General features: G+C 40.0%; 1 protein-coding gene across 1 annotated transcript in view; it reads left to right on the plus strand.

Annotated features, from left to right (window-relative positions):
- Window positions 1-12,792, plus strand: part of LOC112104953 (protein PTHB1) — a 471,161-nt gene that overhangs the window by 316,502 nt on the left and 141,867 nt on the right. The window contains exon 21 of the mRNA XM_029914226.1: window positions 7,689-7,799. Within this exon, the coding sequence (XP_029770086.1) occupies window positions 7,689-7,799 (111 nt within the window). The remainder of the gene's footprint in view (window positions 1-7,688; window positions 7,800-12,792) is intronic.

The following is a 12,792-nucleotide window of genomic DNA, read 5'->3' on the forward strand; positions in this document are numbered from 1 at the left end:
TGGCCTGGCGTGGTAAAGTGTCCTACCATGGCGGACGGGATAAGGCAGCCCTCCCCAGAAACCTTTTGCAAAGGCTTTGGGATTACATGAAGGAGAGCTTTCTAGAGATGTCCCTGGAGGATTTCCGCTCCATCCCCATACACGTTAACAGACTTTTCCAGTAGCTGTACTGGCCGCGATTGCCAGGGCAAATTAATCATTAATCATTAAACACGCTTGTTTTTAAGCCATGTGTAATATTTACAAAGGTACACTCACCAGAGGTCCCCTGTGTGCCCTCAGGGTCTTGGGTCAGTTCGGGGGTTACTGTTTCCAGGTCCAGGGTGACAAACATATCCTGGCTGTTGGGGTAACTGGTTTCTCCGCTTCCTTGCTGCTGTGAGCTATCTATGTTCTCTCCATCCTCATCTTCCTCGTCCGCCGAACCCGCTTCCCCGTTTGCAGAGAGGGACTCATAGAACACGCTTGGGCTAGTGGTGGCTGCACCCCCTAGAATGGCATGCAGCTCCGCGTAGTAGCGGCATGTTTGCGGCTCTGCCCCGGACCTTCCGTTTGCGTCTCTGACTTTGTGGTAGGCTTGCCTTAGCTCCTTAATTTTCACGCGGCACTGCCGCGCGTCCCTGTTATGGCCTCTGTCCTTCATGGCCTTGGAGATCTTTTCTAATGTTTTGCCGTTTCTTTTACTGTTTCGGAGTTCGGCGAGCACTGCTTCATCTCCCCAGATGGCGATCAGATCCTGTACCTCCCGTTCGGTCCAGGCTGGAGCTCTTCTGCGATCCTGGGACTGGGACTGGGACTCCATCACGGTTACCTGTGCTGATGGGCTCTGCATGGTCACCTGTGCTCTCCACGCTGAGCAAACAGGAAATGAAATTCAAACGTTCGCGGGGCTTTTCCTGTCTACCTGGCCAGTGCATCTGAGATGAGAGTGCTGTCCAGAGCGGTCACAATGAAGCACTGTGGGATAGCTCCCGGAGGCCAGTAATGTCGAATTCCGTCCACACTAGCCCAATTCCGACCCCCTAAGGTCGATTTTATCGCTAATCCCCTTGTCGAGGTGGTGTTAGGAAACCGGTTTAAAGGGCCCTTTAAGTCGACAGAAAGGGCTTCGTAGTGTAAACGTGTCCAGGCTTAAGTCGATTTAACGCTGCTAAAGTCGACCTAAACTCGTAGTGTAGACCAGGCCTCTGACTTTGTCTGTTTTGGGGAGTTTAATAGCTATGTGAAAATTTAAAATAATAGAACATGTCCAAATATCATAGATTGTTCTTCTGTGCTGTGAAAGGGAGATCTAGCTGGAGAATAATAGACTGCACTTTTTGTTGATGAATGGTTTAGATATTGATCAACTGGAAAAGAAAGAGGAAACACAAATAGTCATTCCTGCCAAGCTCCTTTACTTTTTACAGCTGTTTACTACTTTTGTTTTCCTGTTTTTGAGCTTTAAAAACCATGTTAACGTGTAAAAACATTGTGATAGGACTCTGTAGCAAAACTGTTAGTACTTCAGTTAAAGAAAAAGTAGATATCATATGTTTATGTTTCCTTTGGATGTGTGTGTCTCTTTCCAACTTAAGAACTAAATGTGTTACAAAAACAGATGTAGTGAAAATAAACAAGAGCGGTCTCATTTCCTTCAGTGAAGAAAGCTCACAATTACTTGGCCGTAACATCGTACCCTATCAAACAATTTTGCTGACCGCAGTTTGCCTGCCCAAAGTGCTGGATTTATCACAACTGATAAAAGATCTGAGGTGTCAGACAAGAATTCAGCTGCACAGAAAAGGGGGAAGAGTGGGTCATAATGCAATAACATATTCTAGGTGCTGTTCTTGCCAACAGTTAATGGGGAAATTCATTTCATGAAGCACTGTTTATAGACTGACATCTGGAGAACCTGGATCAATTCCAATCTCTGAGATTTATATGCTGTTCTTGCTTTTTTGGTAAATAGCTCAATTTTCTGCTTGATACAGTTTACTTAAATAATTATCAATGGATGTGAAAGATTATGCTACTATGATTTTTTTCAGTCCTTGGGATGGACAAAAGTTCATAATAGTAGGCTGCTAAAATAGATGATCAGTGGGAACCCCTGAAACAACACGCACTCGCACACGCAGGGACACACACACAAACACGACAATTTAAAGAGAACTGTCTGAATGTAAACATAAAGATCTATCAGGTTTAAATGTGTTGACTAGCACCCATGCAGTCCAAAGGTGTGAAAGGACTTGGAGTTGTAATGATATTTTCAGTTTGGTGATATTTGTCCTATGAAAAATGTTTTCAAAGGGTAAAAACTGAATAAGTGCAGTTTAAACCGAATAATCACCACTGTACATGTGGGACCTGATCCAGCTCTCTTTCAGGTCAGTTGAATGACTACCATGGCTTTCAGTGAAATTTAGAGTAGGCCCATTTCCATTTTGAAATGCAGAAAGAGAGACACCATACATTAATAACTCTGTCCTGTGTGAGTGGAGGCACAGACATGTAGCTTCTAGGTGGATTTACTCTGCTTGTGGTAAGAACAATATATGTTACATGAAAACATTATTTATACAAGCAAATCTGTAAATAATCCAAGGATTTGGTCCCACAGCATAGCAGCATTACACATTCAGTCTTTATTACTAATGTTAAAGCCCTGCTTTAAAAAACATTTGCTTTATGAATAAAATTGTATTCCTTTTTGCACATATATACATAAAAATTAAGTATATTTTGGCACAGGATTGACATTGGGTAAAATTTTCAAAAGCATTTAAGTCCCATTTTCAGAAGTGATTTAGGCACTTAGGAGTCTAACCCTATGTACTTTCAATTAGATTTAGACTCATAAATGCCTAAATCGCTTTTGAAAATGAGACATAGGTTCCTAACGTATGTGGGCACTTCTGAAAATTTTCCCAGTAACCAGATGGCAGTACGTGTTTCCCTCCTGACTCCAGGAAATACAAAGGGACTGATGCTGCTGCCATTGAAGCCAATGGCAAAATCCATCTTTGTTTTTACAGGGATGAGATAAGGCTCATAGTAAGGATGCATATAACAGGCAATGTACAGCTATCTAATATGCAAACCATTAGATATTTTGTACAGGGAGCATTAGTGCCAAAATCAGTAGAAATTGTATCCATATGGTAGGGGGGCAGAATAAACCATATAGAAACAAAAGAAAGTCAGATTATAGTATGTATGCATTTAGACTGGGACTTTCACAGGTACCTAAGGAAGTCAGGAGCCCAACTACCATTGAATTTCAATGGGACTTCCTTAGTTTCTTGAAAATACCAGCATCATATGTAAGAACACACTCATTAACACGGGTCTTTTATAACATATCTAAAACATTGAAACAAAATTAATATTTTTCAGGGTGGACACCTCTCCTTTCTTGAAGGTGTCCATGGCAGACAGAAAGCCGTGTATTCTTGTGGTGATGGAGTTCAGTGGTCCTGGAAATGTGGAGCACCATAGTATTTTACAGAAGTTCTGTTTTATGTGTTCAGAAAAATTTGATCTCTTATTGTGTGATATGGTGGGTGTCGCACTCCCCCTCCTCTGGTAGTTGCCACCCCAGGAATTGCTCTTCTTTTAGTGTCCACTCTGTATAATTTATTCCCCTCCACCAACACATGTATAGTGCAACACACCAGTCCTAATCCCTATGAACTTCAGCCGCTGTTCATTAGGGCCGTGTGAGGAAAAGAGATCTGTCTTCCTTGGAATGGCCTTCAGTGCTGGCACAGTTAGCACTATCCTCCCACATCCTGACGCTTCCTTCCTGCCTTTTTATCAAGCTCATCAGCTGATGGGCCAATTAGTTCCTTAATTCACCTAGCTTCCTTGTCTGTTTAGCTACTTCTTCCCTATTTCCTCAATCAGCCGTTGCTGGGGAAACTAATTGAGGCTACTGTGATCAGAGTGCTGACCCGTCTATTAGACCTGAGCACTCTGTCATATACTGTAAGAAAGAAATCCTACATCTCAATTTTTTCCCCCATCTTGCCTCTTCCTTCTGCCAGTGGTACGCACCTCAGTGCATCTGTCATTTCCTCCTTCTGAGGAATCTGAGGTATAATTCTCTGCCCTTCCTGGTGCACAAGTTTCACACTTTGTCTTCATTCAAATCCCTTTTGAAAATTCACTTCTTTCATGACCTGAGCAAATGCTAAACCTCACCAATATAATGCCACCATCATCCCAGTGTGTGGAGAAAAATTTCAGAGTTAATGGCATCCTCATCTTCTGTGGTGTCTGATCTTTAGCTTAAATGTTCCTTAGTGCAAGGATCAAGGGTAAAAATCCAGCCTTACTGAAGTAAATAGCAAAACTTCCATTGACTTCAATGAGGCCAGGATTTCACACCCATGTTTTTGTTTGTGTCTTGTACAGCTGTGATCACAGTGTCTACACTTACAACATAGTATTAATGTCTTGTTTTTATATAACAGCAGATAAAGTGACCCAACATAAAATATTGGTATACTTACAAATTCTGTTGAAGGGTAGGGAATATGTTGAATTTATGTGTTGTAAATGAGGCTGATAGTACGTTTTCCAGTGCTTTCAGAGCCTGTTTGCTTTGTGTGTAACCTATGCAGTCCCCCAGTTTAAATGGTGAAATTCCAGTTCTCACTGTTCTCTATCAGGAAAGTAAGGTAATGGAAAAAATGAATTTTGCTTTTAGTGCTGGTACGTTTTGACAGTATCAGTTGACAAGTAAATCTTAACAAACCTCTGACATCAAAACCAAGAGCAGGAAGTCCCGCTTCCTTCCAACCAATAGCATGGGGTGCCTAAGGGCAAATAGACATTTTCCGACTCTGATTCAGTTACCATCAACTGGAAAATAGTGCTAATGACTAATGAAATAGTTTGGCATCAAAAGCCGTTAATTCTCAAGGCCACATAACCTATAGAGTTTCAGTTTTCAGAGCAAACTTTTCAAAGTTCTTTTATTTGTCTCCAGAAACCCAATATGCACTAATGGGTTATGTGACTTTTCACTCATAATCTCAATGTTTAATACATAATACCACTCTCAGGTTGTTATTTGTATGGATCTTTAATGATTTATCATGTATTTACAGATTAGTGTTTAACAGGATAGATTTTATCTGAGGGACAAAAATTACAAGTATCCTAGTTTGAATTTTAGAGGAATAGTTTCCAGTTCTTTAAGTCATATAGTTTACATTTTACAGTCACAGTTTGCAGGTGGGATTAGATGTGCTGGAGATTAACAAATACTTTATTTTCATTGGATGTATGTATATTTATATTTAACGTGTTTTTCAGTAGCAATGTATTACAGTATATTAACATATCATAGTGTTCGTATTTCCTGTTATCAGATTTGCCCTCCCCACTTCTGTTTTGTGGTGGACATTTTAGGAATCGCTGCTTGTGCTAATACCTCTCTTTTCACATTAGGTTTACCACTAGCTCCCAAAACTCCTCCCCTGAACTGAAAGGATAGGAGATTCAACCAACTCTGAAACGACATATTGAGTCCATGACACATCACAAATTGGCCGGCAGGGCATATTTGGGGTAGAGTAGCTCATGCCTTCTCCCTTTCCTGAAAACCAAGAATGCTGGGTCAGGTTTTTCAGTGGTGTAAATCAGCATATGTTTATTGCACTCAGCAGAGCCACCTTGATTTACATCAACTGATGATCTGGTATATTATCAATATTCACTATGTCTGATCTTCACTGTGTTAAAAATCAGGGATCCCAAAGTTGCTGGAGAAGCTGTATTTTCTGCCAGGCAGTATGCTTTCTACTGCCACTGGGCTGGCATATTTAATTTTTGCAAATGCTTTGTTCTTTTATTTTGCAATGAGAGAGATGCTATATTGCCACAAATCAGGTACCCCATTCATGGGGCATGGAATAAAACATTTATTTTCACAACAGCGGAAATGTATTATATACAGTAAGCATCTTTGTTGTTTTGAGTTAGGAGTTAATATGATGCTTTAAAAATGCACTCTTGCAATAGACAATAAAGGATGATTTTGAACACCAGGCAAAGCAGTTTGTTTGCTTGCTAGTGGTGATCTCGGGAGGGCACTAATTTTCACTCAGAGAGTGTGTTGAACATTTAGGACCTGATCCCGCAAAGTACTTAAGCAAGAGCTTAACTTTAAGCTGGTGACCATATGCTTGCAGTTAAGCACAAAGCCTTTCATGGACTTTTGATCAAGTGTTTGATTTGAAGCTGCTGAGCAAAATAAGAGAGGCCTGCACTGCTGCATTAAAAGAGATAATGCATAAAATATGCATCGCTTCTGCCCTGAGAAAAGTTTCAGAAAGACAACGATCTCTGAGCTGGGGTAAAAACCCAGTAACTTCATAAGTTCTTCCTTTCTTCCAGATCTACATGGGTACAATGGAAGCTGCCCATGTAGCTTTCTATTGAAAATAACAAACAGCATGCTCAACACTCATGCTGTATGCTATCTTATTAGCTATGCACATACTCCACCTTCTCTCTGCTGTTGGTCCATCCTTGTGATCAAGGACATGGTGTTAAAACGTAAAAGGATTGTGCTTGCTGTGTGTGATATTGTGTATGCATCCAGTTCTTTGTGATGATGCATGGGTGTTCATTTCTGTCTTAGCCACACACATGCTGCAAGGAAATGTGAAACGTGGAAGTATATTTCTCCCATAGTCCTATTTCCGTTGCTCTGCCCCTCCTCCCTTCTGCTTGTAGTGTCTCCTTCTCTTCCTTTGTTTTCTGGCTTTCTTCATGTCGCCCTAAAAAAGAGACAATTATGAGCCAGCAGGTTCAGGCCTTTACTCCTGAGTAGCAGCCCTTTGCCAGAGGCACTGGTATCAGCATTTTCAAACAGACTTGAATCATCCTAATCCATTTCAAACTGCTGCAGCTAGCTCCAGGCGAGCAGTGGCACTGGTAGACAGCTGGTTCCTTTGTGCTCAGTGATACTTGTACTAGATTTTCCCTTTCTTAACATTTTTAATAACAGTTTATATGTGTTTAAAGAGATAGTTGCAGGTAGTTACTTAAACATGCAGTGAAGTAGACAAGTGGAATATCTACATGAAGTCATACAGGTAAATATTGCAAACTACAAAAGAGAAATTATGTCAGCCTATCCTGGGATCACTTCTGACTTCAAGCATCCTGCATGGCAGTGTGGTGCTGGGCAGTGCAATATGTCATGGTGCTACAGCAGAAAGTATTGAAAATCAGTGTGTATAATCACATGTCCAAAAAAATATCATCATGAGACACCCTCTGTGGCAAACTAATGGTCCTCGCAGGCTTCGCTCACTGTAGAATTATTTCATACATACTTGATCTTTTATTAGGTTCCAGCGATCGGATACTTGACACAATTCATGCTAAGACCTATTTCTATCCTTTGTGTAAAGTGAGTTTTACGTATGCTATAAGTTTAACACATTCCTTACATGGCACAAATGAGTAAAGTGAGGAATCACCAAGGCATAATCAATATACTAAACAGAATGGTAGTAGCTCGCTCTCTAGTCAAAGTATTTTTCACCAAGGGTTAAACTGCAGACCATTCAATTTCATACATTCTTTGGGACTCTTGCCACTTTGTTTATCATCTCTTGTTCTTGTTTATGTTCTGGTTGCCTATGCTCCACATGAAGGTATTCTATTATGTTTTCAACCAGGTGGCTGTACTCCCATCCCAGAATCTGACCTGGAGGAAAGGACAGGTGTACAGGATTCCACAACAACGTTTACCAACCACAGGCACTTCACAAAGCAGAAATCCAAAACTGGTAAGAGAAGGAAAAATATTCACTTGTATTTCGAATATAGAACAAATCTAACTCAGACCTTGTGTCTGCAGGAAAAGGATTAATTGACTGAGGTGTTTCCAATTATGTTTTTTAAGTTTCTGATTAGTAAATGAACAGCACTTTTCTAGAAATACTTTTTTCCTGGTTCAATCAAATCTAATAATTTTATAGGATCCTGTAATTCTTCGGATTTTTTTTTCCAGGGCCTTCCCTTCAGAACTGCTGGCAATAGGGTAGAGACTTCTAGCTGAGGTGAACAATTTCTCCTGAATTGAAAAGATCTGGTGCTTTAACACGATATGTATGAGGTAGCTGAGGACTTTAAACCTGACCTTTCTGGAAGTTGAAGGTTAGGTAGAAATGAAGGTTATTAGGATATTTCAGTTTAATTAAGGTTTTTATTGTTGGGACTTAGTGCCAGTTGATTAAAATTTGGTCATTACTTACTGTTTGTGGGAAGACTTCCTAGAATTTCAGAAAAAATATTACTGGATATATCAAACAATATTACATTGGATGTAAAATACATTCCAGAAAATGTGTCATCACTGTATGCAAAGATTTTATGATGCTGGAAACTATGATATGGCGTTAATTTATTCTGAGAGTAAGAATGGTAAACGAATGCATTGTAGTTTAATAAAGTGTCCCATAAGATGCTTTCCATTTTATTTACTTAATTATGTTTCTGTTAAGTGGCTTATTTCTCATGATCAGTCATTCTAAACATAGGCGATCATAAACGTGATTTGTTTATTATTCTACTTATTTTCAGATTTCTCTAAAATATAATCAACTCTTTAATGAATTATTTTATTTATGTGTGCACTTTTAAAACAGGATAACGTTTACTTCATTAGAAAGGTAATATTGAGAGATCTGTTTAGAATGATTTTTAAAGTGGGACAAGCATGTCAGCATTCTTTTTGTATATACATATGTATGGTATCTAATTTAAATGTGTACTAGTCATTCATACTTTTCTCCACAGCATTGCATTGAAAGTGGTTTTGGATGTTAGAACTAAATAAATTCACATTCATACTACCAGGATGGTGTCATGGCACAAATCTAAATGGATGATGAAGGCGGGGAAAAATGGCAAGTGCACTCAGGAGTTGAAAAGCTAAGACCTGATCTATACTTAAGATAGGTCAATATAGCTATGGTGCTCAGGGATGTGAAAAATTCACACTCCCTGAGCACTGCAGTTAAGCCAACCTAACCTCCAGTGTAGACGCAGCCAGGTTGATGGAAGAAATATTTTGTAGTTATTGCTGCTCTGGGAGGTGTATTACCTACAGTGAAAAACCCTATCCACAACCGTGGGATCCATGTACACTACAGTGCTACAGCAGCATAACTGCAGTGCCGTAGCTGTGCCGCTGTAGCACCCGTAGAGTAGACATAGCCTAAATGGTTATAAACTAGGCAATAAACTAGGCAAATACAACTTAGATGGGGCTACTATAAGGTGGGTGCATAACTGGCTGGATAACCGTACTCAGAGAGTTGTTATTAATGGTTCCCAATCCTGCTGGAAAGGCATAACAAGTGGGGTTCCACAGGGGTCTGTTTTGGGACCGGCTCTGTTCAATATCTTCATTAACGACTTAGATATTGGCATAGAAAGTATGCTTATTAAGTTTGCAGATGATACCAAACTGGGAGGGATTGCAACTGCTTTGGAGGACAGGGTCATAATTCAAAATGATCTGGACAAATTGGAGAAATGGTCTGAGGTAAACAGGATGAAGTTTAACAAAGACAAATGCAAAGTGCTCCACTTAGGAAGGAAAAATCAGTTTCACACATACAGAATGGGAAGAGACTGTCTAGGAAGGAGTACGGCAGAAAGGAATCTAGGGGTTATAGTGGACCACAAGCTAAATATGAGTCAACAGTGTGATGCTGTTGCAAAAAAAGCAAACGTGATTCTGGGATGTATTAACAGGTGTGTTGTGAGAAAGACACGAGAAGTCATTCTTCCGCTCTACTCTGCGCTGGTTAGGCCTCAACTGGAGTATTGTGTCCAGTTCTGGGCACCGCATTTCAAGAAAGATGTGGAGAAATTGGAGAGGGTCCAGAGAAGAGCAACAAGAATGATTAAAAGTCTTGAGAACATGACCTATGAAGGAAGGCTGAAAGAATTGGGTTTGTTTAGTTTGGAAAAGAGAAGACTGAGAGGGGACATGATAGCAGTTTTCAGGTATCTAAAAGGGTGTCATAAGGAGGAGGGAGAAAACTTGTTCACCTTAGCCTCTCAGGATAGAACAAGAAGCAATGGTCTTAAACTGCAGCAAGGGAGGTTTAGGTTGGACATTAGGAAAAAGTTCCTAACTGTCAGGGTGGTTAAACACTGGAATAAATTGCCTGGGGAGGTTGTGGAATCTCCATCTCTGGAGATATTTAAGAGTAGGTTAGATAAATGTCTATCAGTGATGGTCTAGACAGTATTTGGTCCTGCCATGCGGGCAGGGGACTGGACTCGATGACCTCTCGAGGTCCCTTCCAGTCCTAGAATCTATGATTCTATGAATCTATGAATAAATGGATACCTATAAAATCCTTGTGCGGTTAATAGAAACAGGGGAATTATGTGTGCAAAATAATATTTGTGTGCACAAAATGTATACTTACAAATGCATGATTTATTTGCCTGACAAACTAACTGTTCTGTACACAAATGTGTATTTTGCTAAACAGTTACCTATGGTAAGCAGAGTTTAAGGGCTACTTTTTACCTTAAAATGTTTTCATTGGCAAACTTGTAATAATAGCCAGGGAGGGAAGATGCAGCAATATATAATATGAGAAAAGTGAAAGATACAAGGGGAGGAGTCCTGCATGTAGGTCAGCTAATAACTACATAATAATTTTATTTAACATGCCGAGAGCAGGATGACGTTACATGGCTCTGTAGAGAGCAATACAGCTCACGCGTAGCATAAATGCTTTGACAAAACCAAGATAAATAAGAAGAGGAACATGGAAAATATACAATTCATTTGATCAGGTGGACCATGTGGATGAAATAAGCAAAGGCTGACCCAGACTAGTCTGAATTTGGTAAGATAAATTTAGGTGGCTATTTTTTTAAATTTGGCCCTCCATGTCTATAAATAATTACATTTTATGCAGTATACTGCAGCAAAATTCATCCATATGTAACTGAACTCCAGAATTCTGAACTTCAAAATAACAATCTACTATGAAAAGGACAACAAGAAAAACCCGTAGAAGGCTTAGTGTACTGATTTTCCCCATTGACTTCGGGGCATAAGACAAAAAAGATACTGTCAGGGTTGACAGACACTTAGTTTAATCTGTTATTTTTTTAACTGTCCTTCTGATCTTGGAGACATATATCAGCTCTCCAGAACAAACGTTGCAATCCCAATAAAATTCCATCTTCACTGTTAGGAGACTACAACAAACCTAGGACATGTGCCAGGCCCTCCCTTCTCTCTGCTGTTGGTCCATCCTTGTGATCAAAGACATGGTATTGAAATGTAAAAGGATAAGCAGGAAGAACTCAAACTACCAGTAAATAAAAACAACTATGACATAGTTGGCATCACAGAGCATCGGTGGAATAATATGCATGACTGGAATATTTTTATAGAAGGGTACAGCTTGCTCAGGAAGGACAGGCAGGGAAGAAATGGAGGAGGTGTTGCCTTATATATTAAAAATGTATACTTGGGCCGAGGTTGAGATGGAAATAGGAGACAGACTTGTTGAAAGTCTCTGGGTAAGGATAAAAGGGGTAAAACCAAGGGTGATGTTATGGAAGGGGTCTACTAGAGACCACCTAACCAGGAAGAAGAGGTAGATGAAGCTTTTTTTAAACAACTAACAAATTATTCAAAGCACAGGACTTGGTGGCGATGGGGGACTTCAACTATTCAGACATCTGTTTGGAAATTAACACAGCAGGGCACGGATTATCCAACAAGTTCTTGGAATATATTGGAGACAATTTTTTATTTCAGAAGGTGGAGAAAGCTACTAGGGGAGAGGCTGTTCTAGATTTGATTTTGACAAATAGGGAGGAACTGGTTGAGAATTTGAAAGTGGAAGGCAGCTTGGGTGAAAGTGATCATGAAATGGTAAAGTTCATGATTCTAAGGAATGGTAGGAGGGAGAAGAGCAAAATAAAGACAATGGATTTTAAGAAGGCAGACTTTAGCAAACTCAGGGAATTGTTAGGTAAGATCCCATGGGAAGCAAGTCTAAGGGGAAAATAATTGAAGACAGTTGGCAGTTTTTTCAAAGAGACATTATTAAGGGCACAAGAGCAAACTATCCCACTGCGTAGGAAAGATAGGAAGTATGGCAAGAGACCACCCTGGCTTAACCAGGAGATCTTCAGTGATCTAAAAATCAAAAAAGAGTCTTACAAAAAGTGGAAACTAGGTCAAATTACAAAGGATGAATATAAACAAGGCCTCAACTGGAGTATTGTGTCCGGTTCTGGGTGCCACATTTCAGGAAAGATATGGACAAATTGGAGAAAGTCCCATGAAGAGCAACAAAAATGATTAAAGGTCTAGAAAACATGACCTATGAGGGAAGATTGAAAAAATTGGGGTTGTTTAGTCTGGAAAAGAGAAGACTGAGAGGAGACATGATAACAGTTTTCAAGTACATAAAAGGTTGTTACGAGGAGGAGGGAGAAAAATTGTTGTTCTTAATCTCTGAGGGTAGGACAAGAAGCAATGGGCTTAAATTGCAGCAATGGAGGTTTGGTTGGACATTAGGAAAAACTTCCTGTCAGGGTGGTTAAGCACTGAAATAAATTGCCTAGGGAGGTCGTGGAATCTCCATCATTGGAGATTTTTAAGATCAGGTGAGACAAACACCTGTCAGGGATGGTCTAGATAATACTAAGTCCTACCATGAGTGCATGGGACTAGACTAGATGACTTCTCGAGGTGCCTTCCAGTCCTATGATTCTATGATTGTGCTG

Source organism: Terrapene carolina, unplaced genomic scaffold (assembly GCF_002925995.2).
Source record: "Terrapene carolina triunguis isolate 2854851 unplaced genomic scaffold, T_m_triunguis-2.0 Scaffold33723, whole genome shotgun sequence".
NCBI classification, from domain to species: domain Eukaryota; kingdom Metazoa; phylum Chordata; order Testudines; family Emydidae; genus Terrapene; species Terrapene triunguis.